Source organism: Corapipo altera, unplaced genomic scaffold (genome assembly GCF_003945725.1).
Source record: "Corapipo altera isolate COAL_440 unplaced genomic scaffold, ASM394572v1 326, whole genome shotgun sequence".
Taxonomy (NCBI): Eukaryota; Metazoa; Chordata; class Aves; order Passeriformes; family Pipridae; genus Corapipo; species Corapipo altera.
Genome location: NW_020884945.1, coordinates 563535 through 590040, shown reverse-complemented (window position 1 = coordinate 590040; position 26506 = coordinate 563535). Strand labels below are relative to the sequence as shown.

Below are 26506 nucleotides of genomic sequence, written 5' to 3'. Positions count from 1 at the left end.
GCCTTGCACAACGGAGGTTTATTTGGAACGAACGCTTTCCCAATAAATTATGTAATTTAAAAATTTTAAGGAAAAGGAAAAAAAAAATAGGCAGAAGGGAGGGGAGCCCGTGGTAGCTCAGCCAGTGCAAAGGGACCACGGAGACACATGACACCCTAGGCTGGGCCCAGGCGCTGGCAGAGGCTCTGCGACAACAGCCCACTGCCCACTCCCCTCGTGTCTCTGGCCTCCCTCAGCCAAGGCCATGTGGCCCCACAGGCCTCTTAGTGTTTGAGTAGGACAGGCCACCCTCTTGTACCCTCAGTCACCAGTTCCAGGGGTGTCCCCTCCCCAGTTGTGTGCGACCCTGGCACTGCAGCCCCCCAGCACAGCCCCCACAGCTGCTCCTCTGGCTCCTGAGGTGCATTTCTGGCTCCTTTCACCCCCCCAAAGCCTGCACCTCCTGGGGAGGAGGGGATGGATCCCATCCACTGGCACGTGGTCACTCAGTGTGTCCTGCAAGCCAGGATGCAGGGACAGAAGCCACCTCCTGCTCTGTGCTAGGCACAGGACAGCCTGGGAGAAGCAGAGGGCAGCTCATGGCCCTGCCTGACCCCGGCCACTCCAAGCTACCTGCCCTTCCGTGTCCCCAAGGGATGCTGAGCACAGGGGAAGGGAGAGTGAGGGCACAATGTGAGGTGCAGGGACAGACCCGTGTGCTGGGGCCCTGGGAAGGAGGGGAGAGGGGAAGGCCCTGCCAAAGGGGGGAGGCCAAACGTCCAAACAACCTTCCTGGGACAGCACGATCCATAGCACAGTGACGGCATCAGGGCTGGCTGGGCCAGCCGTGTGGCAGAGGGTGACACAAGTCCCACACCAGTCTGGGGTGCTGTACACACCAGCAGGCATACCTGGCACTGGAGGCAAACAGCGTGCCACGGTCTCTGGGAGCACCAGCCGTCCCCACCCTTCTCCACAGCGGCTCCGGGGAGATGGGGGTGACACAGAGAAGCGTGACTCGGGTGACACAGCCACAGGACGACAGGTGCTGGCACAGTGCTCGGGTATCAACAGATCCACCCGGCTCCTGCGGAGAAGCCGGAGGCTCCAGTGGTGGATGGCAGTGCAATGAGCATGCAGGTCCTCTGGGGCACAGCGTGGGAAGGAGGGGGAACACATCCCTTCCAACTGTAAACATGGCACTTGGAGAGCTTTGAGCCTTTACCCCTCGGAGCTGTGAGAGGCCCGGCTGGAGCGCGGGCCCCGGCTTTGGCACGCGGCAGGAGTCACTCCTCGTCCCCGGCGAGCAGGAAGCTGTAGAGGAAGTTGATGGCACGCTGGCGGTCCTGCTGGGTCTGCTTGGCCATCAGGTTGGGTGGAGGGCGCAGGAGGAGGCTGGAGAACAGGGCAGCTGTGGAGGCAGGCAAAATCAGCCACTGGTGAGTTAGGGAGACCTTGGAAGGTGCAGAAAAGGGCTGGGACGGAGTGAGGGCGGCAGAAGCAGAGCAGAGCAACACCACTCACCGATCATGGCAACACTGACGTTGTTGTCCTCTGAGTACCTGAGCAGCTCCCGGAGGAAGGACATTAGGTACCGAAACACATTGCGGTGGCAGCTTGGCAGCTGAAGGATCACCTGCAAGGAAATGGCGTCAGGAAGCTCTCTCGGCTTCCATCGCTGTAGCCTGGGCACATGTAGCACTGTGGACTCCAGAGCAATGACCCCCAGCTGCAGTCCAGCGCCCATGGCACTCTTGGGCTTTTTCCTGGTGAAACAGTTTTCCTAGAAGCAGTGTCACCAGGAGCCACAGCCCACAAGTGCCCCAAACAAGTTCTCACTGCTCCAAAACTTGCCCCTCTGCCCAAGGACACGCCTGACCTGGCTTACTGCCCCACCAGCTATAAAGAGCCACTCACAGTCCTCTGAGGAAGGACAAGAATTGTAGCTGTGAGCAGGTGCTCAAGCCCTTAAGGACTAGAGGTGGCTTGTCCCCTCCCCTGGGCTGCTATTCCCCATGTACTCGGGGTGACACAAGGCTCACTTGGGGTTTCTTTAGAAGAGCTGCCAGCTCTCAGAGCCACTTGCCAGCACCCTGGAAGGGAGCAGGACCCAGGAAGGCACAGGCAGAGCCCCTGGCCAGCAGGAGCCCCTCACCTGTCGGCACAGCCGGCTGTTGTGTGACCAGTCCAGGCACCGCTGGTACAGCTCGTAGCAGATCACAGGCTCTGGCAGAGCCTCCAGGAAGATGAGGAGAGCTTCAGCCACGGAGTGATTACTGCCCGCTGGACCCATGGGAATCAAGGGCTGTGCTGAGCAGAGAGATCCCCTCCCTCCCCAGATGCTCCATCCCTCTCCTCCTCCCCAGGTGCTCACCTCTGCTTCCTCCCTGGAGGTTGTGCAAGCTTCTTGCCTGCCTAACTGCTCCTCCTTCTCCTCCTCTGCTGTCCCCCATCCATAAGAAACACTGCTCCATACACCCTACACTGCATTTCCCCACCCTCTGGCCACACAGAAGCTCTCTGCTCCATTAGCCCCTTCTCCAGACCATGCTCCCCAGTATCCCTGCACTTGGCAGAGCCCTGAGGAAGCTTCCAGAGCCCCCTGGCTGCTTTGGTCAGCACACACACAGCTTCCAGAGAGGTTGTGCAAGGACTGAGAGGAGCCCACACCCATCATGGACCCTGCCAGGTAAAGGTGACAGACAAGCTCTCCTGAGAGCAAGCTCTCCCAGCAGAACTGAGATCCATCAGGCAAGGATACGGATTGTCTCAGGAATGCTGGTGTCCAGGCAGTCAATGATCTGCTCCAACTCTCCTTGCATGCCTGGAGTCTGGAACAGGTCCTCCTGCCAAAAACAGCACAGGGATGGACAAAGTCATCTTCCCCATAAAGGCTGAGGCACATGGTGACTGTGGGGTGAACCCTGGGACCCCCAGCCAGTGCCTCAAGCACACAGAAAAGTCCTGCCCTGTAAACACAAAACTGGATCTGATCTTCGAGTGCTTATGAGGAACCAGGTCACCAGGAAAGCTGGCACGGCAGAGGCCCTCTCACCTGGTGGCAGGCGTGCTTGAACAGGTGGTCAACCAAGAGCCAGATCTCCTTCGGCACCTGTAGCGGCACCTCACCTGCCTCCTCACTGTCCAGGGAGCCCATCTGCAGGACGGATTTCTCCTGGGAACAGAGAGCACATGAGAGTTCAGGGAAACCTCAGTCCCTCTGTCTCAGTCCCTCAGTTGGTTTCCTACTCCCTTGTAGGGAAAGACAGGAGAGGGGAGGCAGCAGGACTCCACAACTGCTCTGGCCCTGACTCGCTTCCACAGCATCAGCCATTGCTCTGTAGGTCCTGGTTCTGCCCCTTCCTGCTGCCCCCAGGAACAAGCCCCTGACAGCCCCAGCCCTCCCAGCCCCACAGGAGGGGGCTCTGGCCTCCCAGGGTGGCCCATCCCCATCCCAGCTCCCACCCTGCAGCTGACAGAGGCTGGGACCCAGCAAGTCCTTGTGCTGCATGAGCTCCCACCCCGGGTTAGATCCAGCCCCTGGGCCCACTCATCCCACTGATGTCATGTCTGCCCCAGCTCCGGTGTGCTCCAGGCACGGTTACCCTCGGGGCTCTGAAGCAGTCCTGATTTCTGGAGTCTCTTCCCTGATTTTCCCAAGGAGAGTCTCACTGAGCACACAGAACCACTGCCATGGTTCCCGCTTACTCATGTGGAGCAGCCGATGAGCTCCACAGCTCAGACATCTCCATCACATCGAGCTTTAACAGGATCAATATTCTTGGCTTGATTTCACTTTCGCTTCATGATCACTCACATTCCTTCCAAAGAGAAAGCCATGCCCAGCACTCCCAAAGCACCCAGAGACCAGCACAAGCAAGAACACAACCCTGGCCACCAGCAGAGGAGCCCACAAGCCACACACAAAGTGCCTCACTCCAGCTGGCAGCTGAGGTGACAACTGCCATGGCTGTCCCTCTAGCACACCCTGGCAGCAGCCAGGGCCAGGGTCAGCTTCCACACCGCACCCAGAGACACCCTGGGTTGCCACAAGCCCAGTGGCACAGGCAGTAGCCCCAGCTGCCAAAAGGCACAGCACAGCTCTGCCCTGCACACCGCCAGGTCCGACCCAGCCAGCAGATGTGTGGTCGTGGCTGCACGGCTGCGAGGCAGCCACGTGCTCTAGGAAGGTTGGGAAGCAGCGTGTCAAGCAAGAGCACCACAGAATTCCCCTAAAAGGAGACAGAGGAGAGTACAGACCCTTCCCCAGGGCTGTGGACCCTCTTCCAGGGCTGTGGGCTCTTCTACAGAAACTCCCCGTGCCAGCGCATCGCTGGGGTTGAGTGTTGGAGCAGCCCTTGGCATGAGCGGGAGAACTGCGGAGACCTCCAAGCGGGAGATCCCAGCAGCTCACGGAAGAGGAGAAGGAGGAGGAGGAGAAGGCTCGGGGCGCCTCAAGGCGGGGGAGAAGGAAGAGGAGGAGGAGACAGAGGAGGAGGAGGTGTCGTGTGAGTTGGCTGGGCCCTGAGCGCCCTCTCCTGCCGCGTGCGAGGAAGGGACGCATGGCCGTGTCTTTCCCACGGGAAGATGCTCCTACACAAGGATGTTCCCAGAAGGCAGGCACAAATTCCTCCCTTCTCCTCTGCCAGTAGGGAGTCTGGGAGCTTCATCTGGTTTAACACCCGAGTTCAATCCCCTCTTAGAGAGGGGACATCCCTTCCCTCTCCTGTTTTAGCCTGTCACTGCACCGACAGCCCGGGGAGGAACAACCCACCCAGCCTGGGGAGGAACAACTCACCCAGCCTGGGAAGGCGGTGCAGAGCCAGCTCAAACAAGTTACAAATGCCAGAGCCCGCGTAGGGAGGGTGGGAACACCCCTGGCATCTCCCACTTGCTCTCTCAAGGACATGTTTTCCTTGCTTGGCTCCAGCACAGAGCACGGGTGCCAAGGGAAGCAGTGATCTTGCTTGGGCATCATGGCCATTGGAGCTGGCAGCCCCAGCAACACTGCTTGAGGAGGTGCAGCAATATCCACCTCCTGCAAAGGGCCTCCTTCGGCCTCCACAGGGACGCAAGCTGGAAGGAGCAAAAGACCTCAGTTTCCTGCTCCAGCCCTCTCCCCACAGGTCTGAGAAGGTGCTGTAGTAAACCCCACCTTACAAGCATGGTGTGCCAAAGGCTGCCAATCTTTTCTGGGAACATCCAGAATTGCTGCCAGGATCAGAAGAGTAAGTTTTCCCCCCCTCAGCAAATTTGGTGAGCTTTAACATCTCAGTTGGGCTTGGATCTGTGTGCTCCTCCACGTTCTCATCCAGCCCACAGCTGTGCTAAGAGGCTTTGCTGGCAGCCGTGTCCCCTCTGTGTGCCCTCCCCTTCCCTCTGCCACAGAAAACAAGGGAAAAGCTCTCATTCTTTACAAACACACCACTGAGAAGCAGACTGCCACACTGCAATTGCTTGTGTTACCTTTTCTAAGAAGCTGTCTTCTCCCTGAGAGCAGAGGGAAAGAGAGAAGAGGAAAAAAGTGTGATTAAGAAGGAGAAAGCACTCTTGGATTAACTCTTCTGATTAAGCAGAAGCTTAATTTGCATTACAAGAACCCACTGAACACCGGGTCCTTCACACATTTTGCTGACAAGGCCAAAGTTAAACCTGTGGTGAGAGATTTGCCTGCCAATTAGCAACAATCCTGCTCACATGATGCACAACCTCGTCAGGATTTCTGGCAAACCCTCCAAGGGGCTTGGACGGTGCTGTGCACTGGCCAACAGCTGGGCCATGGGCAGGTGAAACGTGTCCATCAGGAAGAAGTTCCGCTGGTCAGAATCAACGTCCCTATGTTACTTTAGCCACCTTCCCTTGTGACCCGGCTGGAGATAAAATATTCCCGGGGCTAAATCTGTGTTTCTGAGTGTGTGGCAGCTGTGGAGCTTCCAGGGCCCCTAAGCAGCTTTGGGTACTGTCAGGGAAATGAGGGTTTGTGCTCAAACCCCGGCTGCTGCTGCCGCAGCCTAAGAGCATTAGCACAGCGCGGGGAGGAGCGTGCCAAGCCCTCAGCATCCCCAAACAGCCAACCCTGTACCAGCCAGGGCAGGCTGGACACTGCTCACAGAGCCTGCAGGAGGGAACAGAAGCAGGTTGTCCAAGCTGAGTCTTGGCAGATCAACCTTTCGGGGTGGGAACAGCCCAAACACACTCCCAGGCCGAGCTGGGAGCAACTGCAGCTTCCATGGCACAGGGCACACGGGGAGGGAGCAGCATCTCAGGGTCCTCTGTGGCCTCTGCAGTGCCTGCTTCCCTTGGAGGCTCCCTGAGTTCTAACACAGCAACAACAGACTGGCCTCTTCCTGGGAACAGCTTGCTCCAAACAGGAGCTGGCACAGGTTCCTCTTCTGAGGCACAGGGGGAGGGACACAGTCACAGGTTTGGGAGGACACACAGCCACCTGCACAGGCTCATTTTGTAATGGGTGAGTCATCTCCAGCCTCACCACCCCTGACCTGCCTGTGCCTGGCTGCTCACCTCTTCATAGAGTCATGGAATGGTCTGGGTTGGAAGGGACCTTAAAGCTCACCCCGTTCCACCCCCTGACACGAGCAGGGACACCTTCCACTAGCCCAGGTTGCTCCAGGCTTTGGAGACTTCCAGGGATGGGGCAACCACAGTTTCTCTGGGCAACCTGTGCCAGGGCCTCCCCACCCTCACAGGGAAGAATTTCTCCCTAATGTTGAGCCTTCAGCACTGAACGCTCCATTCTGTGAGACTCACCTGTTTCTGACAGAGGTTCTTCAAGAGGCTTTTTAAAGCCCACAGTAGGATCCCAAGAAAAAACAGGATGAGACACTAATACTGAAATCACAAAGGAGAGGTGCTCAAGTGTCAGCAGCACTGTCAGTGTCTCCTTCCTGGGAGAACCAGGAGAACCATTTCCAGACAAACTCCCATCTATACTGCACTACCCAACACCCACCTGCCTCAGCCCCTTACTGACCTGCATCTCCAGACCTCCAAACACAGCCCAACCAGGCTGAGGAAAACGCTGGATGCAGTGAAGGACAAGCCCTAACACCACACAAGTGAAGGAGGGAAAGTGGTTCTTAAGGCACAGACACTGCTGGCCTTACACAGCCTGAGCAGTACCTAAACACAGGGAACTGCACCCAAACACTCTGGGCTGCAGAGCAGGCAGCACCTGCACCACTGCCCTGGGGCAGGAAGTGCTCAGCTTGGTCTGTCTCCAAGAATTTCTCAGCTCACAGGTAAGATCAGAACCAAAACACCTAAAATAGCTCTCCCCTTGGACATGGGGGATGTGTCCACACTGCAGACACTGAGGCAGGTGCTCTTTGCTGATTGATTCCTGTATTTCTAGATGTTTCAGTGAGTGACAGGAGAAGGAAATCTACAGGTAAAGGAAGGAGAAGAAGCCTCAAAGTACTCTTAGAAAAGTAACAGTGTGTGACTGTGAGGACAGAGTCTGGGCCCAAGTTTCTATCAAGCAAGAGGTGCTTGGTAGAGCCCTCAGTGCTGAGCAGGAAAAAGCAGGTGGAAAAGCCACCAAAGCCAATGAAACGCTCCAGATCCAGTTCTAGAACAAGACTGACTTTCAATTGAATCCTGAGAAGTCTGAAGAGCCTGAAGTCTGGATCAGCTGCTTGACCTGAGGAGGCAAATGTATACTGCCACCTGGATCCTGCTTAGCCTGATTGTGTGTTACAAAGTCAAAATTCTAGTATAAGAATGACCTTTCTGTGTATTGGACTTGTCAGAAAAGTAAAGTAGAGACCTACAACAAAAGGTGGGAACTGGAAGAGGCAACAAGAAGCATGGGGCAACTGCTGAAGGGAAAATGTGGAAGCAATGGGAGTGGAAGCTGACAAAAAAACCCTCATGGAAGGATGAGACTGTGAGAAATGAGAGAAGAGAGAAGGTACCACATGGCATAGAGACTCAAGCAGGGCTGAGCTTTCAGGTGAACAGAAAGAAATGGCTTTCCTGGCTGAACAAGAATGGAGACATGGACTAGAACTCAGGAGCTGCTGCACCTCACTGGAACAGGGCCAGATAAGGCCATCAGGAGAGACAAATGAAACCAGCCTGGAAATCAGAATTACATCCCCAACATGGGGCTTAATCCCAGAAATGGCCATTAGAGACACCCAAAGGACAAAAGGTGACTAGGGCAGAACTGCACCCCCTCACGTGCACATGATAAGCTTCAGGACGAGGAATACTGGGAGCTGGTGAATGCTGAGGAGAGGAACAGTTCTCTGCACCACAGAGATATCTCTCAGTGATAAATTATCTCTCAGTGATAAATTATCTCTCAGTGATGAATTATCTCTCACTGTGGTTGGTGTGGGAGAAACTGGCCAGAGAGGCCATGACATGGCCCATTTGCTGAGCTGTGCCCATCAGCACACCACACCCAACACCACACTCCTTCCTTCAGTCCTCCTGCTTCTGCTTGCTCCTTTGCCCTGAGCAGTGGGAATGCATCCAGAAGGAAAAGGCTCCTGGAGCACTTGGCCCAGCAGAAGAAGCCTTGGCACCTGAGAGGACAGGACCTCAATCACACCTCTTATGACACAAAGTGCCACCCAGCTGAGCCTGCCAGCACCACTAACACCAACATGAGGTGCTGGGATCACTTTTTTGTCCCATCAAACAATGTTTAGAGTCCACTCAGACAAAAGGGATAAAGTATAGGCTGTCCAAAGCCATTGGCTGTGGTGGAGGGGAAGAATAAAAGAGCACCTCAAGCTCTGTGAAAAGTCACTCAGTTCAGGGCCAGCACAGCCAATCTGAGCTGCAGGCACTCCTGCTTTTGGGAGTAATCAGGAGTCAGGTCCCTCCCTGTTAAAGGAGCTCCTCCAGAACACTGCTACTCACCAGGTCAATGAGTTTGGTGACTGGAACTTCTCGGATCGGTCGCTTCATTCGGCACAAAGCCTCGAGGGAGGTGCCAAAGCAGCTGGGCAGGTAGGTCCCACTGATGGTCAGGAAATAGTCCTTCCCTCGGTCCAAGTGCAGGACAAGAATATCCTCAATTTTATCCTCGCCGGAGTTCAGGAGGGTGACCGAGTCCTTGCTGACGTACACGTCCAGGGAGATATCTGTGCTCTCATCTGCAACACACAGGAGATCTCAAGAATATACAGACACTCTCCAAAAGGGATGACAAGGACAAATATGCAGTGGCAAGGACAAAGGCCACAAAAGAGAAGACAAACAGACAAGGCTGACGGCAAGAAACATGGGACATGGGAGAGAAACATGGGAGAGATGGGAGGGACTGAATGGAGATGGGATAGGAGCCTACACCGATACACAACTCACCTGGTTCCAGGTAACCTTCACAGGGCTCGGCCCGAAGCCATGGCTTGCAGTAGTGGCTGTCGTTGAGCTTAGGGATGAAGGAGAAGTGACAGGTGACCTGCCCATTATTGGTAATCTTAAACTTCTGCTTCTGCAGCTGACGGAATTTCACGTTCTCAAACTCAAACTGCAAAGAGAAAACACAAGTGATGTTAGTGGCCACAATGGGGCACACATCCAGACTCCCCCAGGCTCTGCAGTGGCCCCCAGACATTGCTGTGGCCCCCCATGGCTGAGAGGAGCGCACCGAAAGAGTTCAATTTCCTATAATCGAGTTCATTGAACCAAAGTCTTTAAAAGTAGTTCTGGCACTTCTAATTAGGCTGATGCGTTTGGGAAGTGACAGTGATTCTGGTCTCATCCTCACCTCTCTCCTGCTCAGCTCCAGTGAAGGAAGAAAGTCATTCTCCATCCTGTCCATTATACGAACGATGTCTTCGAACAGCTTCCGGTACTTCTGCTCATCCACAATCTTCACCTGTGGGAGACAGAAAACACTCAGCAAAGCTTCTGATTGGCTTCACGGGAACTCTCTTGGTCATGATCAAACTGCAGAAGTGAACTATTTCTCTGAGCATTTGCTTGTGCAGCTGAAAGGCTGAGAGGGTTCATGTGCCTGGGTGCACTCCCAAGCAGCATCTGCAACCTTACCCATTTCACCCCTGCAGATGTTACCAGGGTCTGTCTGGTCACTGGTCACACTACTGGGAAATCACTGGGGGAATCTCTTTTAAGGAGACTCAGCCTATTCCACTCAGCCCTGGTGAGGCACATCTGCAGTGCTGTGTCCAGTTCTGGGCTTCTCAGTACAGGAGGAACATGGAGCTCCTGCAGTGGGTCCAGCAGAGGCTACAGAGATGCTGAAGCTGGAGCACCTCTGGGACCAAGAAAGGCTGAGAGAGCTGGGCCTGTTCAGCCTCAGGAAGAGACACTAAGAGGGGATCTCATCAATGTCTGTCAGTAACTGCAGGGAGGGGGCAGAGGATGGACCAGGTGTCAGTGGTGCCAGGCAATAGGACAAGAGGCCACAGGCAGGAACTGGTGCTCAGGAAGTTCCACCTGAACACGAGGAAGAAATTCTTCCCTGTGCAGTGACTGAGCACTGGAACAGATTGCCCAGAAAGGGTGAGGAGTCTCCCTCACCGGAGATATTCCAGAACCATCTGGATGCAATCCTCTGCCACGTGCTCCCTGCTTGAGCAGGGAGCTTTGACCAGATGCCCCATTGTGGTCCCTTCTGACCTGACCCCTTCTGGGAGAGCAGGAGGCAGCAAAAATGGACATGGTCTGTCCCCATTCACTAAGCCAGGAATCCCAAATGTCCTGCCAGCCACTCACCACCAAAGACATTCAGGTGTGAACCAGTGACAGTCTGTTCACACATCTGGGGCAGCACAGGTACAACCAGACACAGGCTACTGCTGTGTCTCCATGCGGTGGAGAGAACACAGGGGCTCCCCCAGTCCAGTACTGCCAGAGGCAGCACCCCCACAGCAGCCACACCTCAGTTGGGTTCATCTGTCCTCTTGCAACAGCCTTAGCAGAGGTGTCCTGACTCCTGAAGGAATGCCTGGAATTGCTGGGATCCTGCCCCAGCACATGGATAAACCTACCCCAATGCGGAAAAGCGCGCTGACAGGCTTGTGGTCACTGGTCTTCAGGTCCATGTGACTGCAGTACCGGAGCTGACTGATGTTCCCTCCTCTCCAAAGGATCCGATCACACCACGCCGGCACACGACACTTCCCACTACAAAGAAAAAGAGGTTACCAGGGAAATCCAACGATCCTAACAAACCAACCAAGCTGTTCCTTCTCCTAGCCAGCCAGCTCCCTCCACCCCCACCATCACAGCAGTGATGGGATGAACCCTATCACTTCCCCCAACCTGAATTCTGTGTTATTTCTTCTGCTCTCTACCCCTTTTTCTGACGCAGCAGCTAAAATTCCTGTCCCTTCCAGCATCAGGAAAACAAAACGACTCAGTCAAGCCCACTTCCACAGCCTGAAGCCATGTGTGCTGTGACCCAAGCTGCGTGACTTTCTTTTGCCGCCAGATCTTTCTGCCCACAACTGGATCCATCACTTATTGTTTCCACTATGGAAAGTCTACTCAGCGATTACTATCATGTTATGAAGCCTGAATCCTAGGTTATCCTTCTTCAGATTAACTACTGTGCTGATTCATAATCACAGGCAGAGTCAAATCCAATCACTATACGGCCTGAAACTCCTTCTTGGGAGTTTCTCCCTTCGGAGCAGCCCCTGCAGCAGATGCAGCCGTGAATGGGGGAGGCATCAAGCAGGAACCACGGCTGCTATCACAGCACAGCCACCCGTGGGTGTGCAAGTCAGGGGACAGGGTGACTCAGAGAGCCTGTTTCCTTATCTCTGCAATTCCTTTTTATGTGTTTGCCTGTCCTTGGTAAAAGAGAAAGCCCCCAGTGCAGGGCCACCTGAGCTCATGCTTCACCTGCCTTCATCCAGCAGGATCGGCAGCAACTGCGGTTTAAGGGATGCGCCCATTCATCATACACAGGGGCTGCTTATTGCAGAAAACGGGAAAGAAAGGAGGGCAAACACAACACTGACAGGTACTTCCAGCTCTAGGAAGCAGGAAATCAAGTTTTGGGAGAAAATGCTTTTTATGTCATAAGTAAATAAGCCCAGTGGTAGCCAATGTACCTGGAGTCCCAGCGATCTGTTTTAGAGTCATATTTATACGTGGGGATGAATTTAATCTCTCCCTCCATGAAATCTGCAAATGCTTTCTTCTGAGTGCGCTGAATATTCAGCTAAAGCAAAAAAAGAAAGCTTTAAAAAGAAAAAAACCAAACCAAATCAAATAAACCCTCCCCCACACAGCAGTGTCACAGAGCAGATCTACAGGCAGAGCAACCACGACCCGTGGCCATGGAATTCACAGACATCCCCAAATTGCCTCTGAGACCTCACACCTTTAAGAGAGGTAAAAATTCAACTCGTCAGTGGAATGTTTTCCAAACAGACCGAGTACAAATGGGCACCAAGCCATGCAGGCAGCATCAAATAAGAGTTAAGGGAAATACTAACTGCTCTGCTTGTGCTGAATGCCTTCATTAGTTTTCAGGCTCAAGGTCACCATTATTAAACTTTCCCTGCCAACCATTTTAGCAAGAGCCTCTAGGACTGCCCTTGGTTGATAACCTGACACCACCCTCCTTTGCTCGTTTCCTCTTCTGAAAAATCTCCTGGTTGTTTTCCTCACTGAAACCTAAGCCACAGCTGTTTCCTGCACAAAGCTCTGTAGCACAACAGAAATGAGCTACAGAGCAGAATGAGATTCACTGTTAAACCGTGTCAGAGGTGATATTGCACAACTGCAGTTGGGTTTCACAGGAGCAATCCTTCACCTGAAAGGTACCTGCCCTGGGTTTCAGGGTGCTGCAGAGAAGTGCCGAGTGGGGAAGGCGGCAGCACAGAATTCAGGTCAAGCTAGCTGAGCAGATTTGGGCTCCAAATCAATACCTCTTCCACTACACTGATCACAGCAGCTTTTGTTGCTGTTACAAATTCCTGTGTTCAGCTTGTAGTTTGTACATAAGAGAGAATTCCTGCACTGAGACAGAGACACACCTCCATGGTAAATGCCTGAGTCACCCAGTTAATCCAGTATGGACAATCTGGTTTTGTTCAGGGGGTTGTTGCCACCAGTGCACCCAGAGCTCCATCAGGGTCCAGTGTCTGTGTCTATAGATCCTTCTTACAGAGTGTCATGGAATTAGATTGGAAAAGCCCTCCAAGACCATTGAGTCCAATCGTTCCTGCAGCATTGCCAAGCCACCATTAACCCATGCCCCCAAGTGCCACATCCACACGTCTGTTAAATCCTCTCAGGACTGGGGACTGCCCTGTGCAGTCTGTGCCAGGGTTGTTCAGCGTGTTTCAGAAAGAAATTTTCCCTAATATCCAACCTAAACCTCCCCTGGTGCAACTTGAGGCCATTTCCTCCTGTCCCTTGTTCCCTGGGAGCAGAGCCTGATCCCCACCTGGATCTACCCTCCTGTCAAGGTGCTGCAGAGAGTGAGAAGGTCCCTCCTGAGCCTCCTTTTCTCCAGGCTGAGCTCCCCCAGCTCCCTCACCTGCTCCTCATCAAACCTGTGCTCCAGCTCCTTCCCCAGCTCCATGTTTGCCAGCTCCTTCCAAGTACAGGCATATCCTAAACCAAGACAACCCCTCAAGGATGGGGCAAATGTGAGTTCACTGACCTGGTCATATGTCAGCAGCTTCTGAAGCTCGTTCTTGCTGATGAGACTCTTCACTTCACTGGCATCTGGTAGACACAGCCTGTAGTTCAAGTCTCCCAGCCAGATGACAACACTGGAAACAAAGACACATATAGAATCATGGAATGGTTTGGGTTGGAAGGGACCTTAAAGTTCATCTTCTTTCACCTCCCTGCCATGGGCAGGGACACCTTCCATCAGCCCAGGTTGCTCCAAGCCCCGTCCAACCTGGCCTTGGACACTTCCAGGTATCCAGGGGCAGCCACAGCTTCTCTGGGCAACCTGTGCCACGGCCTCACCACTTTCACAGGGAAGAATTTCAGAGCAGATCAGCAATTAACATCTCCCTTTTTTTAATCATATTATGGTTGAGACATGTGGAAGACAAAAAAGAAGACATGAAAGATCGAGTCCAAAAGCAGAAATTTCTAGTGGCAGCAGATTCTACAGGACTAAGTCCATCTCCCGTGGAATCTTCCAAGGACTGAAGACTTAGTTTAGTGGGAGATAATGAGTTGGCCTCAGCCCAAAAAAAGCTAGAGAACAGCACTGACCCTCTAATGAAGTGAAATCAGTGTATCCCACCAAGCTTCACACAAAATCTAGCTGGTATTCAGGCTCTTCACATGTTCAGAAGAGGGAAGTGGTGGAGCTCAGTAAGCAGAGCCTGCCTGTCAGCCAGCTGGGCAGGAGAGGCACCTGTATCTGCAGGGTCACACCTCGTGTGACATCCCGCTTTTACCTGTTGGTTTTTCACCGCCTTTCATTCAACCAGAGCAGGTTACTGCTGCACCAACTCCCCAACAAAGACCAACTGATGCAGAATTGGCAGGTGCAGAGTTAGATTCCTGTGGAGTTTACAACCTTCTGGATGTTGTTTCCTATCTCAGCCATTAGCCACACCTCACCAGCACCCGCTTCCACTCTGCTCCTCTCCAGGTTTCCAAATGGACCTACAGCCTTGTCATTACCAGCAGCTAAAGAAACACTCTTGGGACCCACTCTTTACTCCATAAAGGGTTCATTTAAAGATTAAAATTTAGCCCCCCCTCTAGTACCAGAACTCTCCCTGTTTATAGTCAAACCTCAACATTTCCACTAGTGGATTATCAAGGATAATCTAATAGTTGAAGTATTTTCTGTACTAATCCACTCTACATTTTATTTTTGTTTTTTAAATGGTTTAAATATTAACTACAGAATTACCAGTCATTTGTATTCTGTTTAGGCCTGCTGAAGAGTTACACACAAATGCAAGGAGAGGGATGCTGGAGACAGTGCAATGAAGAGGTGACCAGAGGTTGTCTGCAGGAGCTGCAGAACAGCACAGCCCTTGGCACTTCTTGTTATTTTATCAAGCCAGAAAACTTATCTGCATGAAACCTCCCGTTGCTGCAATTCCGGCTCGATTTGGGTAAACCAACACCGCTTCAAAAGGGAAAACATCAACACAGCTCACTCGTGTTTCATGATGTTGAGCTGAGGCAGGCTGTCATCGGGGGTCTCAAAGCTCATCCGGGCACAGATGTCCTTATAATCCTGGTTCCGGCGCTCGAAGTCCTCCACGTGGGCAGCCAGGTGGGAGTTGACGACGCAGAAGGTGGTGTTGTGGAACACAAACCTCACGGCCACGCCGCCCTTGTTGCCCTGGGAACAGCAAGTACCAGTGGGGTTAGAGCAGGAGTCAGGTGTGGCACAGGGAGGGGACAGGGGTGGCACAGGTAAACAAAAACAGGCTGTGCTGCTTCTCGCATGGATACAGGGAAGCAACAAGCTGGCCTCGGTGACTCACCATCTTTCCCATGACTCCCGTGCCCACAGACTCCGTCACGATCTCTCTGATATTGCTCAGATGATCCTTCTTAGCAAACACGAGCAACATCATCCCAACCAGACGGACCATCTGCACCTGCGAAGATAAACGGGATCCTGAGTTCCCAGAGAGGCAGGGGGAATGCAGTTCTGATCTGCCTGCTCTGCCTGATGCTCTGCTGCTCTGGCTCTCCCCGTTCCTCATCATGTTCTGTACTCAATCCCTAAATTTAATAACATTGCTGAAAGGGCCTCCTGTCCCACAGGAAGGTTCTGGGGGTCAATCTGTCACTCCCCAGAGTCGTGAGCTGTGCTGAGCTCACTGCATTCCCCATGCTGGTGCTTCTCTACAACAGGATGAGGTAAGAGAAACTGAATAAATACACATCAGGTCTGTTGGTGAGGTCTCAGCCTTTGTCAGCACAACCAGAGAAGACCCTGAGTGCTCCAGCCAGTTCTGGCATAAAGCTGTGGCTGTGCTGAGGCTGCAGGTGCAGCTGGGAGTCAGGGCTCACCTTGGCTTACTCCTAACTCCAGCAGAGCCAGTGGCACATGCAAAGGGGAATGGACAAAGATGTTCTTATTTCCCCGAGGCAGACATGCATGGGGTATCAAAAGGCATCTCTGAGCTGTACAGGTTGATTGGTTTTCAGGATACACTCGTTCCCTAAAGCAAAGGGCCTCTCTCTGGAGCTGAGCTGTTCTCCTCTGTTGCAGAATTCAGCCCCCAGGGCTTAACACTGTGCTCATGTGCTGTGTCCCAGTGGGGATCCTGGCTTTGCTGCTGATCTTTTACACGTGCTAAGCCAACGCCTGCCCAGTCTGTGATCTTCCTGAACCTCCAAAACAGTGGGGTCACCACTCTGAAACAGTGACAAGGCCTCACCTTCTGGAGTGCAGTCTGCACCCTCACAGAAACTTTCAGATGTGTTGGGATTAAGTCTAGGGAGTGAGGGAAGAAGCTGAGAGCTGGAAGAGCCCAGCACCCAGTCTGCTCTGCAGAAGTGGAATTTACAAGTGACCACAAGTCTTATCTACAGCTTCAGCCACTTCCCCCTCCTGCAGCCGTATCCTGTGCTCTCTCTTTCACCAGGGTGGGAGGAATTCACCCAAAACTCAAGTAAAGAAAAGGGCCTCTCTGCACTGCAGGCCATGACTCCTGACTCCCCTTGATGGGTCTCAGCTCAGCAAGGTGCTCTGTTCCCTGCTTCACTCCCTGTAACACCTGCCCCTGAGCTCAGCTCAGAGCAAGCAGGACAGGGTGTGACATTGAACACGCGGGCTATGGAGGACAGGGAAACCCATTCATATATTTAGGACTGGTCCCTGCAGCAGAAAGGTTTGCTACAGCAGACATAAAACCAATGGCTTGCTCTTAACCAGCCAGAACAAAGTCCTGCCACAGCTGAAGCAATTCTGTCCCAAGGCAACAGCCTCTGGAAGATTTTTTTTTCATAAATCATCCCATTCTTTCAGGAAAAAGTTATTAATTTGATTTACCAGCTCAGGACCCACCTGGCTTCTATACTACAGGGTGAGATGGTAACACAGGTATAGGATTTGAACCTGTTGCTTCCCTGGCACCACCTTCCTATTTGATAAAGGTATTGTGATCCCCACCTTTATAAATTTCTGCTTCGAAGAACAATATTCCCCCACAACTGTGGGGAAGAAATACACACTCCAGATTTAACTTGGCACACTTGACACATGCCCAGTACCACCCTTGGTTTCTCCAAGCCCTGCTCCTTGGGTAGGTGAGGAAAGGGGAAGCCCCTTTCCCTTTTCCTTCCCATCATGCCAGCTCCATGACAAGACACACCACTGAGCAGAACTCACTTTCTTGTACTTGGCCTGAGGATGCAGGGCCCTCTCCACAGCAGCCAGCCACTCCTGCTCCTTCGTAGAATCAAAGTAGAAGAAAGCCTCTGTGCTGAGGTCCAGCTCCTGGAACCTGGAAACCCAAGAGCTTAGCACCTTCAGCCCTCATGCACATCCCCCTCTTCCTACAGGAATGCAAAACCTCCAGCAACAGCCCTTGGAGGAGCAGCTCCTTATGGCCACTTGCTAAATAAAGCAGCACAATTTCCCCATGGTGCCTCTGAGACCCTACCCATAACCCCCCTAGCAACCCTCTCCCCTGGGAAGCACCCCTTTAGGCAGAGGACAACCAGGGAACTCTGCAGATGCCTCCAGGAAAATTGGTTATGTCACGCCAGCCTTGTTTAACCCAATCCTCTGCCTCATCCGACAGCTCTCTGCCCTCAGACAGCTCCTGTGCAACACAACTCAGCTCTGTGCAGCCTCTGGAAGCATGACAAGAACCTAAACCAAACACAGCCCTCCAGGATCCCAGCAAGAGCAACAAAGAACCAGCCCTGTTAGTAAATCTAGGTTGCTGCCACTCACCCGACACAGTAGAAGTCCGGAGGCTCCGTGTCACACACCAGCCACGGCTCCAAGAAGCTGTCAGGAGACTGCCCGTTCACATTCCACGTTCCCACAAAAAACCTACAACACAAAAGCAGCTGAACCGTCAGAAAACACAATGAAAACCACAGCAGCACAGCAGTGTCCTGGCTGGGAGCAGACACTGTGAGCACACACTGGGAGCTGCCCCTGCGTGGGGCTGTGCCAGCCAGGGGGGAACTGAAATTCACAGGATCCCAGAATCCCTGAGGTTGGAAAAGACTGCCAAGATCATCGAGTCTAACCTGTGATCAACCCCCTCCTTGTCACCCAGCCCAGAGCACTGAGTGCCACATCCAGTTGTTCCTTGAACACCTCCAGGGATGGGGACTGCACTGCCTCCCTGGGCAGCCCCTTCCAACGTCTGACAGCCCTCTCTGTGAAGAAATTCTTCCTGATGTCCAACCTGAACCTCCCCTGGCACTGCTTGAGGCCGTTTCCTCTTGTCCTGTCACTTGTTACCTGGGAGCAGAGCCAGACTCCCCCTGGCTCCACCCTCCTGTCAGGGAGTTGTATAGAGTGAGGTCTCCCCTGAGCCTCCTTTTCTCCAGGCTGAGGCTATCCAGCCTCTCCTTAAATAATTCTCCCAGGTGTGGGTCACTCCCAGTGACACTCCTCCTGGACTAAGACATTCCACCAGCAAACATCTGGGTCTTTTAGCAACATGTCATGTAGGGCAAAATCAGGACAGCATGATGGGACATCTACCTTCACCCTTTCTGCCCAACTGCTCCAGCCTCATTGAGGCTCAGGAGATCTGACACACACAGGGAGAAGACACAATAGGAGCAGCTGCACCACGGGCACTTGGTGACTTTCAGGCTGTACCATCCTCACTGGCCACTTGAGCTGCCATCCATCAGCAGCTGCCAGGATATAAATCTGGGCGAGATCTGAGCTCACAGCAGAGATCCCACAGCTCTGTCCCTTCCTCCCCACTCTCACCTGAAGTTGTGCCAGTTGATGTAGGCCTTCTCCCTCTTGGCCAGCACGTGTTTGATGAGACCCTCTCTCTGCCCTGACTGCGTGCTGGGCAAAAACATCTTGCGCATCGTGTTGGTCACTTTGGGCTGGTCTCTGGATGTACCTTCTCTCTCTCGGGGAAATCTAGGAAGGAGGCAAAACCAGCACTGGAACTTGTTCTGCTGTCTAGGAAGAGAAGTAAAAAAGGGAACAGATGCCCTGTGTTACTTACTGTCTGTTCTGAGGAACAGGAGGAGGTGGGGGCTCCCGCCGAGATCCACCCGCTTGGTGGTTTTGCATATTCCTTTTCTCTTCTAGGCTCAGAGTGCTGAAGTCATCCTCAAACCCCAGAGCTCCTGTAACGAAAAATCCAAGCACAGTGCCCTGAGAAACAATCTGAAACAGCTCTGATCAAGATGGAAAAAAATGTAACTCCACTGAAAGCAAAAACACCCAAATGATAACAGGAATTTATCAACTGTGTGACTGAGGGAATGGGAGAAAGGGGCACTAATCACAAGTCAAGGCAGCAGGGAGCTTACTACACACAAACTAAGGCAGAAAAGAGCACTCAGGAAGGAATGAACAGACCAGGGAGCAGAGGCCAGGCTGCCAAGGGCAGGGTCAGATCCAGGTCCCACCCCAAGCACCCCAGCACTGCACATGCCCCTGAGCAAAGCCAACTGTACCTGGAGGAGAGGCCTGCAACAGACCCGGGAGGCTCTTCTCCACCTGATGCCAGATGGCTCCATCCTTGGCTTCAGGAGAAGCTTTCAGGTGGGCTGGAACAAACCCCACCCTGTCAGAAACCGCTGACAAGTCAGAGGATTTCACACACACAGAGATGCAGCTCTGCTCACCCTCCTGGATGCTCTGCACTTCGGACAGGAATCCCAAGCAGCGCTCCTCGTCAGGGATCTCAAAGAGCCGCTCCGGTGTCTCGTCGCCCTGTATCCGGACCTTGCAGCCTGCTTCAAACACACTCACACAGTCAGCCCAGGCCGGCTCACAGTCGGTCACCAGGCTTTACACACAACTTCCAGGTGTTGTTTCTGATGGAAACCTAAGTTACTCTCCCTGCGCTTCTCAAATCCCCCCCACCCTGCTTGGGGTATCCTCAGCAGGTTCTGGCTTTAGGAATCCTTCTTCCTACTGCAATCTATCAGAGAGGAGCTCTAAAAGCAGTATGAAAAATTGCAAATGTTTCAATCATTTGCATTTCAGGTCTTGTCTGTTGCAATAACCGATTAGTTATTGGCAGAGCCAGATGACAACATCAGAGGGAAAACAATCCTGGCTTGAGCAGAGGACAAACACAGAGCCTGGGGGAAGACTGGGAAGGTGAAACAAGCACCAGGCAGCTGTTCCCTGACAGGTCAGACACACCACTGCCCTTTAAAACTTACTGTTTGCAGCTATATCAATCAGCAGAGTTTCTTCTGCCTCTGGAAAAGAGAAAAACAGGATCAGGACAGCTCATGCTGGATGCTGCAGTAACTGAGGACTTAAATAATCACACTGCTTGCTACAAACCACAAAAGAGTCCTGAAAGAGGAACAAACAGCTCTAATTTATGTACATTCCTAACGGCTCTGGCACAGAGAACCTAGACAGTCACCTCCTACCAAGTGTCCCAGGGAGATTCCCAGCACACAGAGTTCTCACACACTTGGATGGTTTTTCCCCATCAGTGCAGCTACTTTGGGAAAGACCAACCTGACAAGGAACTTCAGAGCTTCTCTACAGTGCAAGACCAGGGGTAGAACCTCACTGAGCTGCACAGAAGGGAATGAGCCAATCTGGCTAAAGTTGCTTTTATTCCTGACAAGAATTTGTCCCAAGGACACTTGCAGCTATTTAAGTCCTTCCAAGCCAAGGCCTAAAGCCCTTCCCAATCCAACTGCTGGGAGCTGAGAGCTTGCCAGACCTTACGGAAATTTAGATCTGAACATGCAGGAATCAGGCAAAAGTTCCCAACTCTCGACACGACAGAGAAGCCAGAGAGACAGACACCACTAGACACCAAATTCCAGCCCCTGCAAGCCCACCATGCACCGGGGCCAGCCAAGTTCCTCACGACTGCATGCTGACATGGAATGACAAACCACTTGGATGAGGAACAAGGGGATTCCATAAACTGTGAGTTGCAGTCTCACGGGGAAGCATACAACCCACACCTGCTCAGGAGGGAGGTCAGGAAACACCGCTAAATTTGGGGTTGTGGACGAACAGCAGTGGATTCCCACCCTCCCCCCAGCAGTCAGTACCTTGCACACACTTAAAGCGGCTGTTGATGGGAATATAATCCGGATCGGAGTTTTCTTTCTCCTGCGAGTGGATAACGATCCTGCGGACAGGAAAATGAGAAGGCTTGTAAAAACCCGGCAGCAACGCCCTGTTCTCTCACATACAACACACACAAACAGCCGCGGGAGCCGTGTGTACACAGACACGGTGTGTGATTGCTATCGCTGTACTGATGGGGAAGGAACAAGGAAAAAGCAACACAGGTGGGACCGCGCAGGACGCGGGTGCCCGTGGGGAGAAGTTAAGAGCTGTTAACTCTGCCTGGCGCGGGGCAGATCCAGAACCACAAAAACTCCAACCCTGCGGCTCCGGCGGCCGGAGGATGAGCGGAGACCGCCGGAGGCACGCTCGGCTCCCGAGAGTCACGGCGGCCGTGGCACCGACCGAGCCGGGCCGGGCCGAACCCCCGCGCCCCATCCCGGCCCGCACTCACCCGTAGCGGCCGCCCCGCCGCGCCAGGCCGAGCACACACGGCTCCCGCCGCCCGGCCCGCACCTCCGCGCCGGCAACGCTCTGCGCCGCAGCTAAGGAAACCTCCGCACCGCGCCCCGCCCCGCCCGCCCGCCCGGCCCCGCCGCTCCCGGTGGATACGAGCAGGCCGCGGCCCGCGGCGCGCGCCTCCATGGCGGCGCTCGGTCTCCCGGCGACTCCGCGCCGGTCACGGGCGCGGGGCACAGCGGGGCAGAGCGCCGCCCGCCGCCGCCCCCCGCGCCCCCTGCCGGCGGGCGGACCCCACCGCCCGTTGACCGAGGCGGAGGGCCCCGGGGCTGCACCCGCAGCGCGGCGGGAAGCGGGAGCGCACCGGGGACGAGGGCAGTTGCGAGTCCTCCGGACTCCCGCCGGGTGCCCCGCACCTCGCCTCGCCTCCCACACGGCGGGGACGGCACGGGACCGGCGCCGGTCCCGGAGTCCCCCGCCCTCCCGGGGCAGCGCGCAGCCACGCCCCTTTGCTCCCGCCCCCGTGCTGATTGGCTGAGAGCCGCGGTGATTTGCATGTGAAGCGGTGCAGGACGGGAAGAACCGGGTTTGAAGCGCCATGGCGGCCTCGGCCCCGGGGCAGGCGGCGGACGAGGAGCAGCGGTACCGGGGGTGAGCGGGGCCGGGCCGGGCGGTGTGCGGGGACTGAGCGGCGGGGGCGAGGGGCTCCGGGGCGGGCAGAGGCGGCCCCAGAGCGGGGGTGGCGGTGGCGGGCCAACCTCCCCCGGTTGCGGGCCGGGCCCGGGCGCGCGGTGCTCACGGTGACTCCCGCAGGTTCGTGACCAGCGCGAAGGCAGCGGCGGGCGATGGGGACCTGGAAGAGGCGCTGCGGCTGTTCCGGCTGGCGGCCGCCATCCGCCCCAGCGAGAAGCTGCGGGGCCGCATGCAGCGGGTGGAGGAGGCGCTGGCAGCGGCGGCGGCCGAGCGGGAAGGGCAGGAGGAGGAGGAGGAGGATGAAGGCTTCGTGGATGTGTGCGGCAGCGGCCTGCTGATCTACGGGGAGATGCACGAGAAGCTGTTCCAGCACCAGCGGGAAGGGGTTGCATTCCTGTACCGCCTGCACCGGGAGGGCAGGCCAGGTGGCATCCTGGCAGATGACATGGGCCTGGGCAAGACCATCCAGGTCATCGCCTTCCTCTCGGGTATGTTCGATGCTGAGCTCATCCAGCATGTCCTGCTCATCATGCCCACCACCCTGGTCAGCAGCTGGCTGGCCGAGTTCGCTCGCTGGACCCCCGGCTTGCGTGTCAAGGAGTTCCACGGCACCAGCAAGGCGGAGCGCGCCAGGAACCTGGAGAGGGTCCAGAGGAAGAATGGCATTGTCATTACGAGCTACAATATGCTCATTAACAACTGGAAGCAGCTGGCCAGTTGCCACGAGGAGGAGTTTGTCTGGGACTACGTCATTCTTGACGAAGCACATAAGATCAAGTGCTCATCGAACAAGACGACGAAGTGCGTGTACGCGATCCCAGCCCGGCACCGCGTCCTGCTCACGGGCACCCCCGTGCAGAACAACCTGCGGGAAATGTGGTCCTTGTTTGACTTTGCCTGCCAAGGCTCCCTCCTGGGAACAGCCAAAACTTTTAAAATGGAATACGAGAATCCCATTACCAGGGCGAGGGAGAAGGATGCAACTCCAGGTGAGAAAGTGCTGGGGCTAAAGATATCAGAGAATCTCATGGCCATTATAAAGCCCTATTTCCTCAGAAGAACTAAGGAAGACATCAAAAGCTATTCTGCTGATAAAGGAGATGCTCCTCTTCCTGAGGATCCAAGTGAGAACAGGGCTCCTGTCATGCCATCTCTCACTAGGAAAAATGACTTTGTTGTGTGGGTGTATCTGGCACCGGTACAGGAAGAAATATACAGGAACTTTCTCTGCCTGGATCACGTGAAGGAAGTGCTGATGACAACCCGATCACCTTTGGCTGAGCTGACAGTCCTGAAGAAGCTCTGTGACCACCCCAGGCTTCTGTCTGCAAGAGCCTGTATCCAGCTGGGCTTGGAAGAGCAGGAGTACTTTGAGCAGGATCATAGGAGCGAAGCAGATATGCTTTCAGGTGCGAATAAAATAGATCATCTTTCTGATGAGACCATGATCCAGGAGTCTGGGAAGATGCAGTTCCTCGTGGGACTGCTCGAACGACTGCGAGAAGAGGGACACCGAACCCTGGTGTTCTCACAGTCGAGGAAGATGCTGGATATCATAGAGCTCGTCCTGTCTCGCCGACAGTTCCGGATCCTGCGCATTGATGGCACGGTGACCCACCTGACGGAGCGGGAGAAGCGCATCAATGCCTTCCAGGGCAACACGGACTACTCTGTCTTCCTGCTCACCACGCAGGTCGGGGGCGTCGGCATAACCTTGACAGCAGCCAGCCGAGTGGTGATCTTTGATCCCAGCTGGAATCCAGCGACCGACGCTCAGGCTGTGGACAGAGCTTACAGGATCGGGCAAAAAGAGAACGTAGTGATTTACAGGCTGATCACCTGCGGCACCGTGGAAGAGAAGATATACAGGCGGCAGGTGTTTAAGGATTCGTTAATCAGACAGACCACTGGTGACAAAAAGAACCCGTTCCGCTATTTCTCCAAACAGGAACTAAGGGAGCTCTTCACCCTGGAAGATACTCGGACGTCTGTGACTCAGATCCAGCTGCAGTCCCTGCACGCCATGCAGAGGAAGTCCGACACGCAGCTGGATGAGCACATTGCTTACCTGCACTCGCTGGCGATGTTTGGCATTTCTGACCACGACTTGATCTACACGAAGGACACTGCTCACGAGGAGCAAGTGGAGAGCGAGGAAGCCCATGAGTACATCCAGCGGAGGGTACAGAAAGCCCATGAGCTGGTCCAGCTGGAGTCCCAGCTCAGAGACCAGAGGATGGAGGGGATCAGAAATGCCTGTGAAGAGGAGTGGCAAAGACCACCAGGATTGGTTTCTGGACCCAAGAAGTTGTCTCCAGGGGTGAATGACAAAAATCACTTCATTTCACCACCAGTAGCTGATGCACATGAAAAAGACAAATTTATTGACTTTACAGAGGATGAGGAGGTCCAGGTACTTGATGTCAGCTCCAAAATGACAACTCTAACTATTGATGACTCAAGTGAGCAGAAACTGCCACAAGATGTGTCAAGTATAGAGACAGAGCTGCTTAATACCAGCAAGGCAGCAGAACAAGGTGATATACAAGAATCTGAGCAAAATCCCGAATCCAGCATTACACTATCATCCCCTGCACTTGAGAAAGAGAGTCAGAGCCTCCAAGAGAAACAGCATTCCCATGTACATTCGGACAGCTTGGCTAAGGCGGGGAATGACCTGCCTGGGCATCATCAGCATTCCTCCAACGAGTCTGGCATAGCCGACAATCCTGAAAGGGATGCAGAAATGTCAGTTCAGGTACTTGACCCGCACATTGCCCTGGGGACAGAGCAGAAGGACGTTCCTGAGGCAGCTTCCACTTCCGCAGTGCTGAGCTTATCAAATGTCACACCGGAAATCCATGGTGGGCTCTGCAAGTCTCGTGTGCTGGAAGACAACTTGGAGGACACATCTGTGCTTTCTCTCCAGGAGCAAGTTGATTTCAATCTGGTCTTGGAAGAGTCTGAAGAGGGATGGAAGGATGCCTCAAATAGGGAAGGGTCAGTGGAACACCCCAATGAAAGCTTCCAACTCCAGGCAGAAAGTTTGTGTCAATCTCCAACCAAAGAATCTCCAAACAAAAGTCAGCTGAGTGAGAACAGTAACTGTGGCAAACCCTGTCCCGCAGATGAGGAAGAGCCAAATGCCTCCCTGCAAGGGAGTGAAGCTTTGGAGGAAAGCAGTGGCCTCTTTACTTTTAATAGGAGGAAACGCTTAAACAGAATTGCTTCAGACAGCGAGAGTGAAGAGCAGCCTGAACAAATGCCCTCCTCTCCCCTGGACAGCCTTGGGCACCAACTTCTGGAAGGAATTAGCGCGTCCACCCCTAAATGTGACAGAAGCAGAGCTAGAGCCATCTTTTCTCCTCAACTAAGTAACAGTGGTAGCAGGTCTAATGCTTCCAGGCGCTCATTCATCAACAAAGTAGTAGATGAGGTGGAGGATATTGGGGAAATCATGGAAACCACTGGTGAAGAAGGTGACGATGACACTGATGAGGAGCAAGACAAGCTTGTGGAAGAAGAAGCTGAGGAATGTACTGGGGAATCTGCTGAGACTGAAGAAGAACCTACTGGAGAAACACTTGATACAGGTGAAGAATCCTTCCATGTAGATAGTGAGGAATCTGAGCAGTCCGAGGCGGAGGAGACGGAGTCATCTCAGGAGGAATCCACTAGTGACCCTGAGCTTCAGTCGGGTGAGCAGGTTGACTACTTCACCCAGGAAAGCAGCTCCGAAAAGGAGGTTGGTCAGAATTCCTCTCCTGCTGTGGGAGATTACGACACCTTGGTGTACAGTGGGAAGAAACTTCAGAAGGATGGGAAACTCCAGGAGGCATTGGACTGCTTCCTGCAAGCTCTTGACATAAAAAGTGGAGATCCTGAAGTTATGCTTCTGACTCTAAACTTGTACAGACAGCTGTCACAGAAGTGAAGGGTGTGGCTCTGTGAGCACAGTCTGGCTGTTCCTTGTTAACACGTGTCTGCACCATGGCACCAGGATCCCTGAGTGAGCTCCAGGCTGGTGCCTCTCATTCACTCATGTGACTGAGCAAACTCAGCATCTCCTCTGTGAGGAAACAGTCTAAGAATCCAGATGTTGGATGCTGGGGAGGGAACTTCACTGTGGAGTCAGCTCACAAAGGTGAAAATAGCTCATGTTTCTGTCTGGTTATTTAATAAAAAGATGTTGTTGATGTCTAA

The 26506-nt window shown here is 53.9% G+C and overlaps 2 protein-coding genes across 2 annotated transcripts; one reads left to right on the top strand and one right to left on the bottom strand.

Annotated features, from left to right (window-relative positions):
* Positions 1 to 22210, bottom strand: OCRL (OCRL, inositol polyphosphate-5-phosphatase). Its single transcript, XM_027662293.1, is given in 25 exon segments — positions 1 to 1390; positions 1504 to 1615; positions 2135 to 2262; positions 2741 to 2825; positions 3035 to 3154; positions 5446 to 5469; positions 8872 to 9107; positions 9319 to 9484; positions 9725 to 9835; positions 10971 to 11106; positions 12042 to 12151; positions 13604 to 13715; positions 15081 to 15268; positions 15414 to 15530; positions 17273 to 17387; positions 17843 to 17944; positions 18848 to 19009; positions 19098 to 19221; positions 19555 to 19647; positions 19726 to 19836; positions 20272 to 20310; positions 21133 to 21212; positions 21606 to 21731; positions 21733 to 21808; positions 21811 to 22210. Coding segments are annotated over 25 exon segments (3198 nt in total). The 3' UTR covers positions 1 to 1265.
* On the top strand, positions 22167 to 26506 carry ERCC6L (ERCC excision repair 6 like, spindle assembly checkpoint helicase). The gene is made up of 2 exons (XM_027662272.1): positions 22167 to 22261; positions 22424 to 26506. The coding sequence occupies exons 1-2, from the start codon at positions 22209 to 22211 to the stop codon at positions 26235 to 26237; spliced, it is 3867 nt and encodes a 1288-aa protein (XP_027518073.1). The 5' UTR covers positions 22167 to 22208; the 3' UTR covers positions 26238 to 26506.